Raw genomic sequence first — 17423 nt, 5'->3', positions numbered from 1 at the left:
TTGTGTGATTATATATACCTACCTTCTTATATACAATCATTGATTAGGTATAAATACTAGTATAATACTATTATTTATAATCAATCATTCAATTTTTATAACGTTCATTAAAAAAGTGAACCCTTTAATATTTACACTTATTTTCCAATAATATGAACAAGTTCATGTTTAAAATAGATATTTTCTTTCTCACTAGTCATTACTTTATATGTTTGTCATAAAAATGAACGTGTTTATTAGGTTACATCAGTTATGAGTGGTATATAAGATCTAGCCAGAAGTCACTAATAGTACTACCTATATAGGTATACCGTATACTATACAGTTGTAGAGTTCAAGTCGTTTATAAATAAGTATACGCAATGTTATAAATTTATAATAATTTTAAAATGATGTTCGATAATAATTCGAAAATCATAAATTTTAGTTATTTTGTGAATTAAATTTTAATATAGGTAAATAGAAAGATTTAAATACTTATTATGCTATTGTTCTTGGCTACCTATATTACTATCTAAATCTTCTTATTATAATATGTACCTAACGTAAATAGCTATTTATAAGCAATTAGATAATTAGGTCACATCATAGCTACTCACGTGAGCCGTACAGCACTGTCACTTGAGGTGACATAAATGTGAACGCCATTTAGTGCGAAACGATGCAATTAAAATACCAGATCTTGATCATATATAGGTACTTACAGCAAGTCGACGATATCAAATAGTTAAGCATTATAGTCTTTAGCAGTGAGGACTTAAAGACACTTTGTAAAAATAGTATTAGTATATATGCATTAAAGTTAATAATGAATACTTTACTGATAGGATTAAGTTTTTCGCTCATATGTTATTTAAATGGACTTGACGAAAAAAAATTATACTGGGGCACAGAAACTATGGATTTAGAAGCATTGCCTTTAGAAAAACTTTTAAAAATGAAAAAAGAACTTCGAATAAAAGGTAAGAAGTGTATTATCTACTTAAATTATAAATAATATACTTACTAAATAATTAACTGATAAAATGCAGGCCATTATTTACACTTTATCTATTTCTATAAGAAATCATGCTCAAAATAAATGTTCAAATAAAAATTTAATCTTATTTAAACAATTCAATTAAACTAATTCAATTTTCATATTTATATCAAATATAGATTATAATTAATATTTAGTATTTTACGTTTACCTATGTATTATATGATTTTTTACTATAGATTCTGAACACAGAGATAAAATACCTATGTATTAATTTTACCATGATATGTTTTTTTTAATCAGGGTTGAGATTTTATAGCACTTGCATATTACTTGTAAGATTTTAAGAAATAGCAGAATACGTTTAAAACGTTGTTTCATGATTCAGAGATCTAAAACTAAAAATGAAATTTTGCATATTTTACGATTGTTTAGATTTTAATAATATTTTAGGAATTTTTAATGAGATAATTCAGATATTTTGACATTTTTACCTGATTTTAATCAAAACTATAGTCATATTGTATGAAATAACATTTTAATAAACGTGTCTTTAGATTATTATTAATTGATTTATTTTAGTAAATATACCAATAATAGTTCGGACATAACGTTGCCACAACGCTAGCAGCGGTGTTCACCATTACATACTACCTACATAACATTAAGTTCTAATTTTAAACTGTTGTTATCTGCTGATTTTGACATGATCTTTTGTCAATTGCGGCTACAAATTCTGATTTTTATTTTCCACATATTATTTTAGATTCCGATGGAAAAGTGAATATTCTTGGTGCATTATAGAGGTAAAAAGTAAATATTTTCCAACAGTTTTCAAATAAATCGAGAAAAACAAAAAAAAAAGATGACGGAAAAACGGGAATTTTTACGCAAAACCAGTTTTCGACCGAATCGATTTTTTTATATGGTTATAATTCAAAAACTAATCACTGTAAATACTTGAAATTTTCACCAAATGTTTATGTTAGTGTTATCTATATACAGTTAAATTTTCAAAAAATTTTGACTTTTTTTGAGTAATTTATAGACCACTGAAATTTTCGGTTTTTATGCGAATTTTTTTTTTTGAAGTGTCAGTAAAAAAATTTTAGATGACCAAAAAAACTTGAAAATTTAATATAAGGTTCCTTATGAGTTGTTCTTATTGTAGCTAAAAAAAAATTAAAAATCGTTAGTCACAATTTTTTTTTTATAAGCGTTTATAGTTCAAAGTTTTACGAAATCTGTCGAAAACGCGAAAATTTGCAAGTAATTTTGAAGTTTAAAATCACAAAATGTTTCGTGTTAATAACTAAGGATTAAAAATACAACACTAAGTTTTCAATTGGGTTTTCTTCAAGTAGCTATAGAGAAAACTCGAAGCATCATTATAGAAAAAATTTTAAGTGCGTTTGAATTTTAAATTTTTACGAAATCGCGTAACGATAACGATAAATATCCTCAAACGATTTTAAATATTTGTTATTATTCAAAAAGTATAAATCGTAGATACTTGAAAATTTTACCAGTTATTTAGATTGGCATTTTCTTTACATGATTTAATTTTCAAAATATTTTGAGTTTTTTTAAGCTATTTATAGACAACTGAAATTTTCAATTTTTCTGAAAAAAATTTTTTGAAGTGTCAATAAAATTTTTTTGGCCCTATCAAAATACTTGAAAATTGTATACAAAGTTCCTCATATGTTATTCTTATAGTGATTAAAAAATTATAAGAATATATAGGCACAATTTTTTTTATTAGCATTTGAAGTTCAAATTTTGACAAAAATTCGTCAAAATCATGAATATTTGCAAATTATTTTGTAGTTCAAAATTCATAAAATTGTTTGTATTTATATCTGACGTTAAATATTCTAGACTGACAAATCATCTCCGTTCAGAATCGTTTTTCGTATACAATGATACCTATCATTGCATTCAAATTTAACCTACCCTAATCCGAGGTCCACCCCACCCCCTAATGTACAGCAGAGCGGTACCCACTTGCCGACTTTTTTTTATTTTAGTATTTTTAGTAATATAATTTTAATAATATGAACGCAATACCTACATTCATAAATTTTAGTTTATTTTTACATATTTGTATTGAAATATAATAAGTTGCTACAGTGCCACATTTTTACAAAACATGTAGGACGTAGCCACGTAGGTATAAAATTATTTCGGACTTCAGTGAAAGTTATGCATAATTATTTTCATACAGTTATTTGGGGCTTCATAATGATTTGGGTTAGGAATAAAAGAGGAAGCACTTATTATCATTTTCATACGCTTTCTCAAACGACTCCAATTTCATCCTAACCTTTTCATAAAAAGTCTTTCCTAGATAATCCGAATCACTGATCACTGGTTAAAAAGAAAGGAGCAAAGTCAAATTGTATTTTTTTACCTAAATTAAATCGTCGATCTGCACTCGGGTAAAAAATAGGTAATGATCCAACTGCGGTGCCACAATTTTCAGCCAGTACAGTTTTCTTTAAAATTTATAATTATAAAAAGTTTACTGAACTTAATATGATATTATCCAAAAATGGGATTTTTATAAAAATTATTAGCTACCTGTAAATTTGTGAAAAAATAATAAAATAAAATAATCGTCAGTACAATAAAATGTTATACCTAATATACCTAATACATTAGTTTAGTGGTTCTTAACCTTTTGTAGATGACGGACCCCACGATAAAAAATATTCATGTTTAATTATTTTAATTTAACAAATAAAGATTTATTAAAATATAAGCCAGTTTATAGTATCATAATTTATCGGTCACCATAGCTTTACTTAATATTATTGATTTAACTTTCGTTAAAATATAATATGCATGAGCCATAAAAAGTATATTAACTATTTTATATTTTTAAGACTGTAGAAAATCTAAAAATGCATAATTTTCTGAGTAAATAATATAAAATAGTTTATAACTTTAAATTAATATCCAATCATATTAGAGTACTAGCTATTTGCTTTAATATATATATATTATATGCCTTTTTGTGTTTTTATTCTCGGGATAACCTCAGGTGCATGATGCATGTACAATGTACATACATACTATAATAAGAAGGTATTCAAGTATTTTGTGCACCGTGAGTTTAAATAATTTATAGCAGTTGTTAAAAGATAATTTATAATTTTTATGAATAAATAAACAATTATCATATATTCATATATTATTGGTATATTTATACAGAGACACACAAATATTTAATTCAAGTATTAGATACTAAATTAAGCAAATTATAAAAATATACAAAAAATATAAAATTAAATTAAGACTCATAAAATTGTTTACAATCAAAAAAATACTGTTTTAAAGTGTGTGAAAAAAAAAGTCAGCAAGCTGAATCAGTTGAAAATACTTGTAATATTTAAAGTAAAAAATATTTATAAAATATACAGGTAATAACGGTACAACGGTATTTTTGTAACAACATTTATTACAAAATTATTTTGTTAAGTTTTATTGTACACTCACATTTGAATAGCCAAAAATAGTAAAAAATATTCTGCACCATATAATATATACTATTGCAAATCCATAAAAAAAAAAAAAATCATCTTTTATTTAAGATCAAATTATTTGATATCCATGGTGTTTGCGGCATCCGTGGCGTTAGTGGCATCCGTGGCGTTTGCGACGTTCGCGGCGTTTGCGGCATCCACGACGTTTGCGGCGTCCGTGTCGTTAGCAGCATCCGCAACGTTTGCGGCGTCCACGGCGTTTGTGAAATCCGCGGCGTTTTCGGAGTCCGCACCGTTTGCGTCTCGACGACTGCGTCGTACACCGACGGCTGATCGTCTACGAGCACCGGTGGCGGTGGAGGCGACTGCGGCATCCGCGGTTTTTGCAATGTCTGCGGCTCCTGTCGGGCGTCCGCGGCGTTTGCGGCATCCACGACGTTTGCGGCATCCACGGCGTTAGTGGCTTCCACGATGTTTGTGACTTCCGCGACGTTTGCGGCTTCCACGATGTTTGTGACTTCCGTGGCGTTAGCAGCATGCGCGACGTTTGCGGCGTCCGTGGCGTTAGCAGCATCCGCGACGTTTGCGGCGTCCACGGCGTTTGTGACTCGACGACAGCGGCATCTGCGTCATCTTCGGCTCGGTGACAACGGCGTCCGCTGCGTTTGCGGCTCGACAACAGCGTCGTACACCGACGGCTGGTCATCCACTCGCACCGGTGGCGGTGGAGGCGACTGCGGCATCCGCGGTTTTTGCAATGTCTGCGGCTCCTGTCGAGCATCCGCGGCGTTTGCGGCATCCACGACGTTTGCAGCATCCGCGGCATTTGTGGCATTCGCGACGTTAGTGGCTTCCACGATGTTTGTGACACCCGCGGTGTTTGCGGTATCCGCGGCGTTTGCGGCGTCTGCGGCGTCTGCGGCACCTACGATGTTTGTGACTTCCACGACGTTTGCGGCTTCCACGATGTTTGTGGCTTCCACGATGTTTGTGACACCCGCGGTGTTTGCCGCTTCCGCGGCGTTTGCGGCGTCCGTATCGTTATCAGCATCTGCGTCGTTAGTGGCTTCCACGATGTTTGTGACATCCGCGGTGTTTGCGGTATCCGCGGCGTTTGCGGCATTCGCGGCGTTAGTGGCATCCTCGGAGTTTGTGGCGTCCGCGGCGTTTGCGGCATTCGCGGCGTTAGTGGCATCCGCGGCGTTAGTGGCTTCCACGATGTTTGTGACTTCCGCGACGTTTGCGGCTTCCGCGGCGTTCGCGGCGTCCGTGGCGTTAGCAGCATCCGCGACGTTTGCGCCGTCTTCGGCTCGACGACAGCGTCGTACACCGACGGCTGGTCGTCCACGCGCACCGGTGGCGGTGGAGGCGACTGCGGCATCCGCGGTTTTTGCAATGTCTGCGGCTCCTGCCGGGCTTGATGTTGCGTTTGTGGATTGACGCCAGCACGTTTTATCACCACCACGGAACCAACAATCATGAACGGGTCGGGCGCGGTGTACATGACGACGAAGGATTGTGTGAACATTTCCGTCTTCGCCATAACCAATAGCTGACCGGATTGCGGGCACCGGACCGTCACCACCGACTGGACGACCAGCGTTCTGCAATCACCGTCGCCGTAGTTGCCGGTCTCCGGTGCCGCCACGTTAACAAACAGCTCCCGAAGCTGTCTTCAACCCGAGGCCAAATACCTCGTGCCATCGCCGTCCACGAGACTGAACACCGCGTCCTCAGAGAAATGACGCCAAACATCTTCCGGAGCGTTATACCATTCGGTATAGTAACTCCCGACCAGCTGGTGGCCGACCGCGTCGTCGCATCCACCGTCCACGACCGTCATACCGAGACCATCGAAGTCGCTGTCTGAACACTCTTCTTCAAAGGCCCGACGCTCGCGCCGTTCTTGTGGCGGCTGGACGATAGTCTTGACATCGACGACTTCTCTGCCGTCTTGGCGGCACTCCTTGGCCCACCAGGACCCGCGAAACACAGTCTGTCTAACCATACTATTTCCCATCTTTTAGAAAAAATGTGTTGAATTTGTATGAGCGTCGAGTAATAATAACGGAGATGTTATCTGTACCACACGAAACAATAGACAGAGCAGTTAACCGTTGTTATTATTGAAACTATTGTAATATAATTATTAGAAAATAATAAACTAGCCATCTGCGATCTCTAACGAATCTCAGGGCGTTATTATATCACATATTATTGTTATTATATTGACATTTTTACTGTTCGCGAGCTTTTTGATCTGATTTACGGCAGTTATACGCGTTTCCGTTGGACAGATGAAAATAATTACTTTTTATTCGTGATACTTCATAATAATATTATACAAGTCAACATTTTAATTATAAAAACGAAAATTGCTCATTGATTAATCAGCATCATGATTTTGCTTAATAGTTCGTATTTTTTTTCTTTTTGTGTTTGTGAACAGCTCATTTAACTTGTTAAAATAATGCTTCAATTTCAAACGTCGGGGATGGTTTTCGATGGCAAAGTGAATACCTTTGGTGCATTATAGAGGTCAAAAGTATACAGTTTTCAAAAATCGATTGTTTTATATGGTTGTAACTCAAAAACTAATAATTATTATAAATACTTGCGATTTTCACCACATGTTTATATTATAGCATTATCTTTACATGTTTAAATTTTAAAAATATATTGACTTTTTTTGAGCTATTTATAGACAACTGAAATTTTTGATTTTTCTGAGAATTTTTTTTTTTGAAGTGTCGATAAAAAAACTTGAAAATTTAATTCTTGGTTTTACATAAGTCAGTTTTTTTGTAGTAAATAAAAAAATGTTAATCTCAATTTTTTTTATAAGCGTTCAAAATTAAAATTTTTATGGAATATTTCTAAACTGCGAAAATTTGCAAGTAATTTTGTAGTTGAAAATTCATAAAATTGTTTGTATTTATATATAAGATTAGAAAATTCAACACTATGTTTTTCAAAGGTTTTCTTTCAAAAAGCTTTAGAGTAAACTCGAAGCATTATTATAGGAAAAATGTTGCGTGAGTTTGAATTTTAAATTTTTACGAAATTTTGTAACGATAACGATTTATCCTCAAAGGGTTTTAAGATTTTTTTTTATAAATACCGATAAAATTTTTTTGGCTGAGTCAAGATATTTAAAAATTAACTACAAATTTTCTCATAAGTTAATCTTATAGTAATTCTAAAGTTATAAGAATACATAAACACATTTTTTTTTATTAGCGTTTGAAGTTTAAATATTAACAAAATTCGACAAAATCATGAATACTTGCAAATTGTTTTGAATTTAAAAAACTATAAAACATTAAATTTTGGGATAGGTAAGTATCTAAATAATTGGAAATTGAATACAATATTTTCCACGAGTTCGGCTTACAATAATTACAATAGAAGTTGAGCGTTCGCCAAATAAAAAAAATTTATCTTAAGTTTAAATGTTTAAGAAATCAAAAATGCATGCGTAAAATTACGATTTACTATCAAATCCATCATTTTAACATTTTATTATGAAGGCTTAAAGAAAACAGGCAATTTGATGTAATTTTCACAGATTTCGAAAAGTTTTCGACCGTCTGGATCACGAAATATTATTATTGCACTTCACCATTTTGTTATAGTTAAAAATTACTAGTCGTAGAAACTTGAAATATATACCAATTGTTTAAATTGGCTATTTAATTTTGAGATATTCAGGTCATTAAAACATAAACCTCTCTTTTCACCACCAAGCGGAAAATATATCCTAGGCTGAAAAATAATCACTGTCAGAATCGTTTTTCGTTTACAATGATACCGATCATTGGATTCAAATTTTACACATCCATTATAGTGATTTACTCCATGACCGCGAGATCCACTCGATACATCATACATATTATCTACTATTATACATCAGAGTATTAACCACTTGACCACCTTTTGTTTATTTTATTTCATATTTTTAGCACATATTTAGCAATAGTAATGTTAATAGTTTAAGTTAGTTTAACGCATATTTATGGAATTTTAACTATTACGTGGCAGTCGTGCTATACAATTTCATCCAGCTTATCTAAGCATAAAATTTACTTAATTTTTTCTACCTACAGATGAACGTTTGTCACGACAAGCAGACGAAGAGGCGATGGCGTCCACGGTCCCGATGAAAGAGGACGCGCCAAACGCCATGGCCTTGCGAAGAATCACAAACGTTATGCACTCGTCGGCGGCCGACAGTTCGATGCAAACGGCCTTTCAGATGTCCCTTACCGTCCTGTCGTTCCTGGCGTTCGGCGGCTACGTGATCAGCCTGGTCGCGCAGAACATGCGGAGACCTACGCAGTTGCACGACGGCGTCACAGCGTCACACCCGCTCAAGGCCGTGGTGGTCAACCGGAAAAAACGGCCGGGTGTATTACTCAGACCGTCCGGTCCCACAACCACGGTAAGCTTCGGCCGGCGCAAGCGGAGCCGAAGGTTCTCGTGAACCACGTCTACCTGTTCTTAGGAGTGTTTTTTTCTGTATTGTTTATTTTTATTTAAAAAAAAAAAAAATATAATAATAATAACGACTGACTTAAACGTAATATTATTGTTTTAAATACTATACCATCGTTATATTATGAACATTATCAAATTATTAATTCATCAAATAATTATTTAAAACCCACTGAATTATACGAACACTTACCTCGGATTTCGGAATATAAATAAGTACCTAGGTACCATGTTTAATATTATTTTCTGTTTCATTTTGTGTTTTTGAAGTTTTGATTAATCATATGAACAATTTAAATTCTTAGTTTTATTAATAATTTAATATTAATCAAAATTAATTAACCTATTAATATTAGGTACCTACTACCTATATACTACTGTCTACTTGTAAACTATACTTCTACGTTTTACCTACTAGTTATCATTACACTAAATAATAAAAATTATGATTCATAATATAATCTATTAATAATAAACGTAAGAACTAACGATTTTAAATGATTTATGGTTAGGTACTATAGGATAGGTAGGTATTAAAATACATTTTTTTCAAACAAATGACATTCAATCGTATAATAATACTATACCTATCTAAACCTAACAGATATATTATATATTTTACTGAGTATGGTATATTTATAAGTAACATCGTACATAATATTTCAAAACTCAAATTTATACATAATTAATATTTTTATGTATACCTGTACTAAACATTATAACCTATATAGGTACCTGCACCGGAACGTCCGGAACCCGAAGTATCAACGAAATTCGATCATAATAATAACATGTTAATGAAATAATACATAGTAAATTAATTTAAAGTACTAACATCATGTAATTGTAATTCTCGAAACAAATATTATAGGTTTTTCTATAAACTCTTGTCTAACTCAAACATTAAATTCTTATGAATACAAAAATGATTTTTATTGTACCATTACGAAATGCTAGGTATTTGGAATACCTACAGTTTATATCTAAAAATTTACTAATAATAATACATATATACATAATATATATGTGTGTGTGTGTGTGTGTGTGTGTAACGCATCGACTGTAATTTTAACTTAAGCATTATCTTATAAATTATAATTATTATATAGGAATAGCACAATTTAAATATACGTAGGTATTTTTTAATTAAGATTGACAACAGCAGAAAGTAGAAATAAACAAAAAACAATTTCAAAGTGAAAATCCTTAAAAATAAAACGTGTTCACACATTATTCCTACATAATGACATGATGTGAACGTTTTTTTCACAGACCGTGGCCTACTATCCCCCTTCCGCCGCCTAATGGGTCGTATATAATATACATATCTATAAATTATATAATATTTTTCTTGGTCCCAGAATTTCGGTTCTTCGAAATTCGACGAGAAATATTGCAGTCATCATTATAGACACATCTCATTTGTCTGAAGTTTTTTTTATAGAAGCTTGACCTCGAATTGTTAATACCTCATTACCTATCATACTTACAAATATTTCAGTGTTTGTAATTCACCTCCCTTTCAATAACTTTTATCAAATATCTTTGAAAACTGATTCATGACAATTTTTACGCAGTTGAGAATCTCAACAATATTATTGTAATAACTAATAACTATGATTCATTTTTTGTTAACTGATCTAAAAATTTAATTTTTAATTTTTAAAATTGTAATAAGTAAATTATTGTTGAATAAAAATTAAAATAAAAAAGGTTCTTAAAAGTCCTCAAATCTCTTTTCGTTTATAATGAAAAAGTTAACTGGAAATTCACATTCACTTTTTATAAGCGTTTAAAAATTCAAATTAGGTAATTCATATTCGTTCAAAAAATCTATTTAACTTTTTAATCGAGATTTTTTAGTATTTTGTTGTAAATTATGATTCTAAAACGAATAACCATATAGGTACCTACATACAAAATATTTGTTAAATATTTAAACCATCATATCCTTGATAATTTTCTATTTTTGTTTATTCTATTGAGTTATTTATAAGTCAAAAATATCAAAATATTAATACATTGATATCCAAATTCAAATTTTAACAAAAATTATCATACACACAAACAGTTAGTAAATTATATTTTAGGTAGGTACTTAACAATGTTAACAATTCTTCAATTTTGATTTTTAAAGCTTAAAAATGTAATGAAATGTTGCTCATTACTCATAAATACCTACCTAGTTAATAGTTTATACTGAAACCAAACAATTTTAGATAAATCAAAATTTATAAGCACAATTTTTTATTCATTTAAAGTCCAAACTTGGATAACATTTTATTATGTTCAAGCCAAGAATAACAATGTTAGCTATATTTTTTTTTGTTTCATAAACATAAATTGTGAATACTAAAACAGTAAAACATTTACATATGTTATGGATTTTATTATTCCTAACCAATTAAATTTTCAAGATGTATAGATTAGTTTTAAGTCATTATCCTATATTTTATTGCCATGAATCTATTCAAACTATCTTACAGGATTGACTCAAATGTTAATAACAATTATAATATAATATGTTTTTAATGTTTAATGTTTATTATCATATTATTGTAATAATTATAAGTAGGTTAAGTAAGTAATATAGGATGACGAACGGTCACTGCTTAGAATTTTATTTTATATACCTACAATATATCATAGAATTCAAATTTAACAATTCCAATTGCTGACCTTTAATATTTTTAATTCATAGTTTCTATTGTATCTATTTATGTACCTACAGTAGATACCTATATGTACCTAATGAACAGCAGAGCGGTACCCACTTGACCACGCTTTTTAACTGTTGGTATCCACATAGTATACTTACAAATTACTGATATATTTCTTTAAGTTCCTAATAAGTATTTTTAAAATTATACTTAGATAGAGCCATTTTATCAAAGTAGTTTTAACTTGATAAATGTGGTTCTAAAATCAATATTAACTGAATAAGACAAATTTCAAATTCAATCATAAATACATAAAATTTAAATAATTTTTATTTTATAAATAAATAATAATTTCCTTAGAGTAAACATATTATTACATGTAATATGTCTATATTATAGACAATAATCAACAACTGGTATAATGAGGTACAAACGACCGTCAATTGTCCATTAACAAACCATCTGAAAACCATCAATGAAGCTGAAGCTACATAGTTGATAAAATAAAAATGGATAGGTACTAAAATAAGTACTAAATACATAAAATACAAACCCATAAAAATATTTCTAGTGGTACATACTATAAAATAAATATATAAATAATGATATTTTTAAACTTTAAAAACATTAATACTTAAGTATAAAAATTTTATAAATGTATGTTATTTTACAATAAATTATATTACGCTGGTATTATTACTTTTAAATTTAGATAAATTAATCTTATAAAAATTAAGATATAAAATTATCAAAATAATATTGTTTGATAAACACATATGATTAAATGTATAAAAAATATGATTAGGTAACTATATTTAAAATAAAATGTCATGGTATTTAAACATTTTAAAATATCACAAAATTTTTATAATTTAAATTGAATATAAACAAAATAATAAAGGACGGTTGAATGATAATATAATGGATTAGTATGATATAAATAAAATAATTTTTAACTTCAATTATATAATATGTTTATCTTAACTAGAACAAAATTTGCTATGATACAAAATACAAAATATTAGTTTAAATTTAAATTGTAAAAATTAAACATTTTTATAATTGCTTAGTAAAAAATTGTTGTTTTTTAATGATTAACGAAAAATTAAATAAATATTATTGTTATCATGTAATATAAGGGAGTTCTTAAACTTATTATTTTCAATATAAACCTGATTAAAATTAATAGGATCATTAATTTCTAATCAATATTATACTTTCATTATGAGTAAAATTTAATACAATTTGTCAAACTTCTTTTAATTAACATCAATTTTAAAATAAACCTACTTTATATTTATTCAAATTTTAAGTATTATTAATTACTAATTTTAAAATCATGACTATACCTTTTTTTACATAGTTATTTGATTTATCAACATAAATAGGTACATTCAATTGTTATAAAAATATGGTTTTTACATAACTTAATTTATATATTATATAATTTCTTATTAAAAAAATAATCTTTTCTATACTTTTGAGCACTGTTTTAAGGACATTACATTTCATTAAATACAACACAAATAAAATAAAAATAATTAGTGTATGTGTACATAATTATATAGAATGTGGTATATTAAATAAAAAAGTAGGGATACATTTTATTTATCAAATTAAAGGAAAACTTCATAAAGAGAGAAGACAATATTTTACAAAATTATAAAATTCCTAATATTATTTGACTTTTTTTTTTTGATTTTTAATGATAATTAGACAGTTTTTTCTAAATATATTTTATGTGTAGGTACATACAATCAAAACTTTTACAATTTTATGATAAAATAAAAATTAATTCAAGGTTATTCAAATGGCACAAAAATCGTCAAAAATAAAAAATATATAAATATAATAAGTACTTATTTTTCATTTCTATAATTTATTTACAAAATTGTATTAGTTTCAAGTTATAAATATTTTGTAGTAAAAGTCAATTTATCAATAATTTATTATAGTAGGAATATTTTTTTTTTGTTTTTTAGTTTGTTTAATGATAAAAAGATATAAATTATTATATTCTTATCAAAATTATATTCAAATATAGTAAAACATTTAAATATATTTTAATAAATATTATTATTTTGAACTAAAGTCAAAAAATAAATCACATATGACATGTGATAAAAAAAATTGTTTTCACTTTATTTGATGATTAAATGTAAATAATTTATAATTTAATCATTGTTTCAATCATATTTGTTAGTTATGAGTCATTAACTAATAAGTCATTTTATTTATGCAACAACTAATTTTGAATAGTAAAAGCATAAATTGGTTTTTAATTTCTCCTTTGAGCAGCTAGTCTTTCAAGATTAATGATAGACTAAAATAATTACAGCAAAACCTCTCTATAAAAAATCGCTTGGGACCAACAATTTTTTCCGTTATAATAGGGAGGTAGAATTATATGTAATATATTTTTTAACAGGCATTATTGTCATTTTCTGCTATAAGAAGGATTTCGTCTAATAAAGGATCTGTTATAAAGAGGTCTTACTGTATGCATATAGAAAACACCTTGTTTTTTGCATCACTGATTGAGATTAAACCTCAATATTCATGTCAGATCGTAGTCCGCGGTTTTTAAGTTTTTCTTCTGCTTTTAATATTGGTTCTTCAGTTCTGGTATGCCATACATAAACCTACATTTATAAATTATAATGAGTAGAGTATGATCATTGATTATAACCAATTTGGATTTCAGTACATGAGTATAATCAGTGGCGGATTTTTTCAAAATTTTTCTGGGAGGGGGGGGGGTCATAAAAAATATGTATTTCAAATACATTATTTGTGTTTTAATAAATCAAGTATATAATACAAAATATACATGTCAACTTACAGGAGGCAGACCCCCTAGACATCTCCTCCCATAAATCTGTCACTGTTTATAATCAATAGTATAATATATATACATCATAATAAAAAACATTATTACTGGAAACTTACTTTTGTACAATTATCTGCCATAGGCTCCAATTGTTCTACAGTGGTTACCTGTGAAAGTATGGCACTTTCTTGGAAACCCCGACTAACATCCCATGAAAATGCAGCATTCGGACGTTTACGTAAAAGTTTTAAATTAATGGCAAAACCTGCCATATCAACAGGAAATGGTCGTTCTGGTCTCCAAGCACTATTCCAACCAATTACTTTACCTTTAATATTTATTAATGGTTTTTCTACTAAAAGACCACCAACAAGACCAACTGGCCATACACCAACACCTTTTACTGTTCTCATCTAAGAAAAATAAATATGAAAATAGAAATAATTATAACAAATAATAAATGTTTGTTCATGATAAGATTAAAACTGTTATAGTATAGTAATATTTACTTCATTAAATAAATCAACACTATATGTGTTATCATCATCAGCAAAAAAAATTATCCCTTCATCATTTTCATTAGCTCTGTTATTTCTTAACCATTCTAAAGCTTTATTTCTTTGTTTAACTCCTCTAGGTTTCTTCCATTTAGGTTCCTAAATTTATATATGATTAGTTTAATTTAATAAAATAAAAATACCAATTATTTTAAATTGAATACTTTTAATTTTCTTTTCCATTCAGCTGGTGTTCCTATGGCTAAGTGTGTGTAATTTAAATTACTTTTAATCAGCAAATTGGCTACGAGTGACGTTTTCATTTCAGAATCCTCAACAATAATCCAGTGGAAATTATTTACAAGACGAAAAGTGTTAGATAATCTAGAATATAAATAAAAGATTTGAAAATATTAAAAATTATTAAGATATATATATATTTAGAAGTATATTAAATCTACCTTGTTAGTTCTGCTTTTTGTACAGGTCTTTTGTAGGTAGGTGTGATGGCATATATAATTGGAATGTTTGGTTGCCATTTATCACATATACTTTCAAATCTTTTTTTTAAAATATTGTAATTTATAGAACTGATTCTTAACTGGAAAAAATGTATACATCATAAAGTTTAAAAATACAATACATTGGTAATTAATCAAATACAAATAAGAATAAATATAACACCTGATGGCTATTACTCATTTACTCATATTTGTTACTAAGAAAACCACAGGTAAAAACAATTAATACTAATTTTTTTGAAAAATGATTAAAAAAAACATTCTACACGGAATACTTTTTCCATACTATTATGAAATGAATAATTTCAAACTATGTTAGTAATCCGATAATTTTAACCAAGATAGATATCACTATTACATTTTAATAAAACTTTGATAAAATAACTACCTATTAACAAAACATTTTATATTAATAATGCAATATAATATACTTAAAAAAAAAAAAAAAAAAAAAATACCAAAAAAATGATTTTAAATAATTTTCTTATTAGTAGTAGACACTTTTTAACTTTTATTCATAACAGTTATATACTTTGTAAATATATTTTGAAGTTTGACGTAGCAGTAAAGTACATATAAAATACATATAAATGGTAAAGATATAAAATATAAATGATGATTTTTATTTCACATATTAGATAGGTGGATTATTATTTGTATTTATAGAATTATAACTCTATGTATTTATGTTGAGACCAGCTTAGATTAAAAATATTAGCCCCTTAATATTCTAAAAAAAATTTTTTTGCACTCCTTTTAACAGTTTAAACCATGCGCCCGGGGCACATGCCCCCAAAGCCCCCCCACAGCACGGCTCTGATACATATTATATAGCTTTAGCGATTACCTACTGATAATCAACTGATTAGGTAATTAATAAATTAAAAATTATTATTTGTTTTTTGTTTTTTTAACTTAACTTTTTATTTTGAGGGAAGAGGTTTTGCTAGTATCTAATCAAATTTATGGGCAATAGTCTTAAAAAGGTTGGGAGCTGCTGTTGTAGATAAATAATTTTTTTATAAATGTAATTAAGCATACTACTTTAAAATATAATGGTATTCATACTTCTTCTTTAGTGTGTTCCAATGCCTGTTTTAAAATTTGATATTGTGATGCATCTAATAAAAACAAAATATTTAAAAATAATATTTTTCTTTTAAGCAAAATAAAACCAAAAACTATTTACCTCTACTTCGAATTCCAATGAACCAAAAAATTAGTAATGTAAAAATACCAAAATAAAATAATGTTCTTTTTTTATTGAACATGTCCACAAATTTATATTTAGAATTAAAATTACTCATTTTAATTGAATCGTAACATTTGAATTTGTCGAAATAACTGTGACTATCTACCAATTCATAATAATAAATTGATCAAAACTACAAGTCATTAATTATCTTTCACAATATTTCATGGACAACAAATAAGTATATTATTAAAATATAGTATTTAATTTAAAAATTTATTTAATTATTTTACAAATAATATTACAAATATTATAACAATTTAATAAAAATACAAAGTACATTACACAATAACTCACTAACTATTTAATGTCAGCCTTTTATTATATTATTTTGGAGGAATTCTGGAGTAAATTAAAAAAACCATCACTGTCATAATTGGTTATTGGTTTTGATCATGATTTTGTTCATTGTTGTATAGTACTATAATAGTAGTATCAAATACTATTAGGTAATATTTTATAGTGATTCAAAGAGGTCTAGATAGTTGATATAAAAACCATCATAAAGTGGTTATATCATATCGTTATATAGTAGTTGTATATAGTATTGTAATGATAATATTCTTCGTTTCTAAGTTCAACGTTTAAAAGATTTTTATAGTGAATAATAATAACAATAACAACGACGTCAAGATGGACCTGCGCAGCTGTTTTTCAATATTATCAGGATTGATTGTGTGTTTGTGGTATGTCTGTATTGGA

General features: G+C 28.7%; 2 protein-coding genes across 4 annotated transcripts; one reads left to right on the top strand and one right to left on the bottom strand.

Annotated features, from left to right (window-relative positions):
* The first annotated feature begins 641 nt into the window (after window positions 1-641).
* LOC114130203 (uncharacterized) lies at window positions 642-9212 on the top strand. Its single transcript, XM_027995122.2, has 2 exons — window positions 642-962; window positions 8574-9212. The coding sequence occupies exons 1-2, from the start codon at window positions 809-811 to the stop codon at window positions 8948-8950; spliced, it is 531 nt and encodes a 176-aa protein (XP_027850923.1). The 5' UTR covers window positions 642-808; the 3' UTR covers window positions 8951-9212.
* Window positions 9213-11933: 2721 nt separating this feature from the next.
* LOC114130210 (galactosylgalactosylxylosylprotein 3-beta-glucuronosyltransferase I) lies at window positions 11934-17211 on the bottom strand. Of its 3 annotated transcripts, none has more exons than XM_027995129.2 (8): window positions 17019-17211; window positions 16659-16823; window positions 16538-16590; window positions 15410-15549; window positions 15173-15332; window positions 14961-15107; window positions 14571-14864; window positions 11934-14263 (listed from the first exon to the last, which is right to left on the bottom strand). In XM_027995129.2, the coding sequence occupies exons 2-8, from the start codon at window positions 16774-16776 to the stop codon at window positions 14165-14167; spliced, it is 1011 nt and encodes a 336-aa protein (XP_027850930.1). In that variant the 5' UTR covers window positions 16777-16823; window positions 17019-17211; the 3' UTR covers window positions 11934-14164. The 3 variants fall into 3 exon arrangements, with proteins under 3 accessions (XP_027850930.1, XP_027850932.1, XP_027850931.1); XM_027995131.2 differs by having other exon boundaries at window positions 17023-17211; XM_027995130.2 differs by lacking the exon at window positions 17019-17211 and having other exon boundaries at window positions 16659-16974.
* Window positions 17212-17423: the final 212 nt, after the last annotated feature.

The sequence above is a fragment of the Aphis gossypii genome, chromosome 1, assembly GCF_020184175.1.
Source record: "Aphis gossypii isolate Hap1 chromosome 1, ASM2018417v2, whole genome shotgun sequence".
NCBI classification, from domain to species: domain Eukaryota; kingdom Metazoa; phylum Arthropoda; class Insecta; order Hemiptera; family Aphididae; genus Aphis; species Aphis gossypii.
Note: the sequence above shows the minus strand (reverse complement) of the source record. Positions and strands in the feature narration are given on the sequence as shown.

Bases quoted from the DNA above. Each gene is read 5' to 3' on its own strand.
- LOC114130203 (XM_027995122.2), top strand. From the start codon at position 809: ATGAATACTTTACTGATAGGATTAAGTTTTTCGCTCATATGTTATTTA. The intron at 963-8,573 runs GTAAGAAGTGTA...TTCTACCTACAG, and splicing joins AAAAGAACTTCGAATAAAAG to ATGAACGTTTGTCACGACAA.
- LOC114130210 (XM_027995129.2), bottom strand. From the start codon at position 16,776: ATGAGTAATTTTAATTCTAAATATAAATTTGTGGACATGTTCAATAAA. The intron at 15,550-16,537 runs GTATGAATACCA...CATTTTTTCCAG, and splicing joins TGGAACACACTAAAGAAGAA to TTAAGAATCAGTTCTATAAA. The intron at 15,333-15,409 runs GTAGATTTAATA...TTTATATTCTAG, and splicing joins CAAAAAGCAGAACTAACAAG to ATTATCTAACACTTTTCGTC.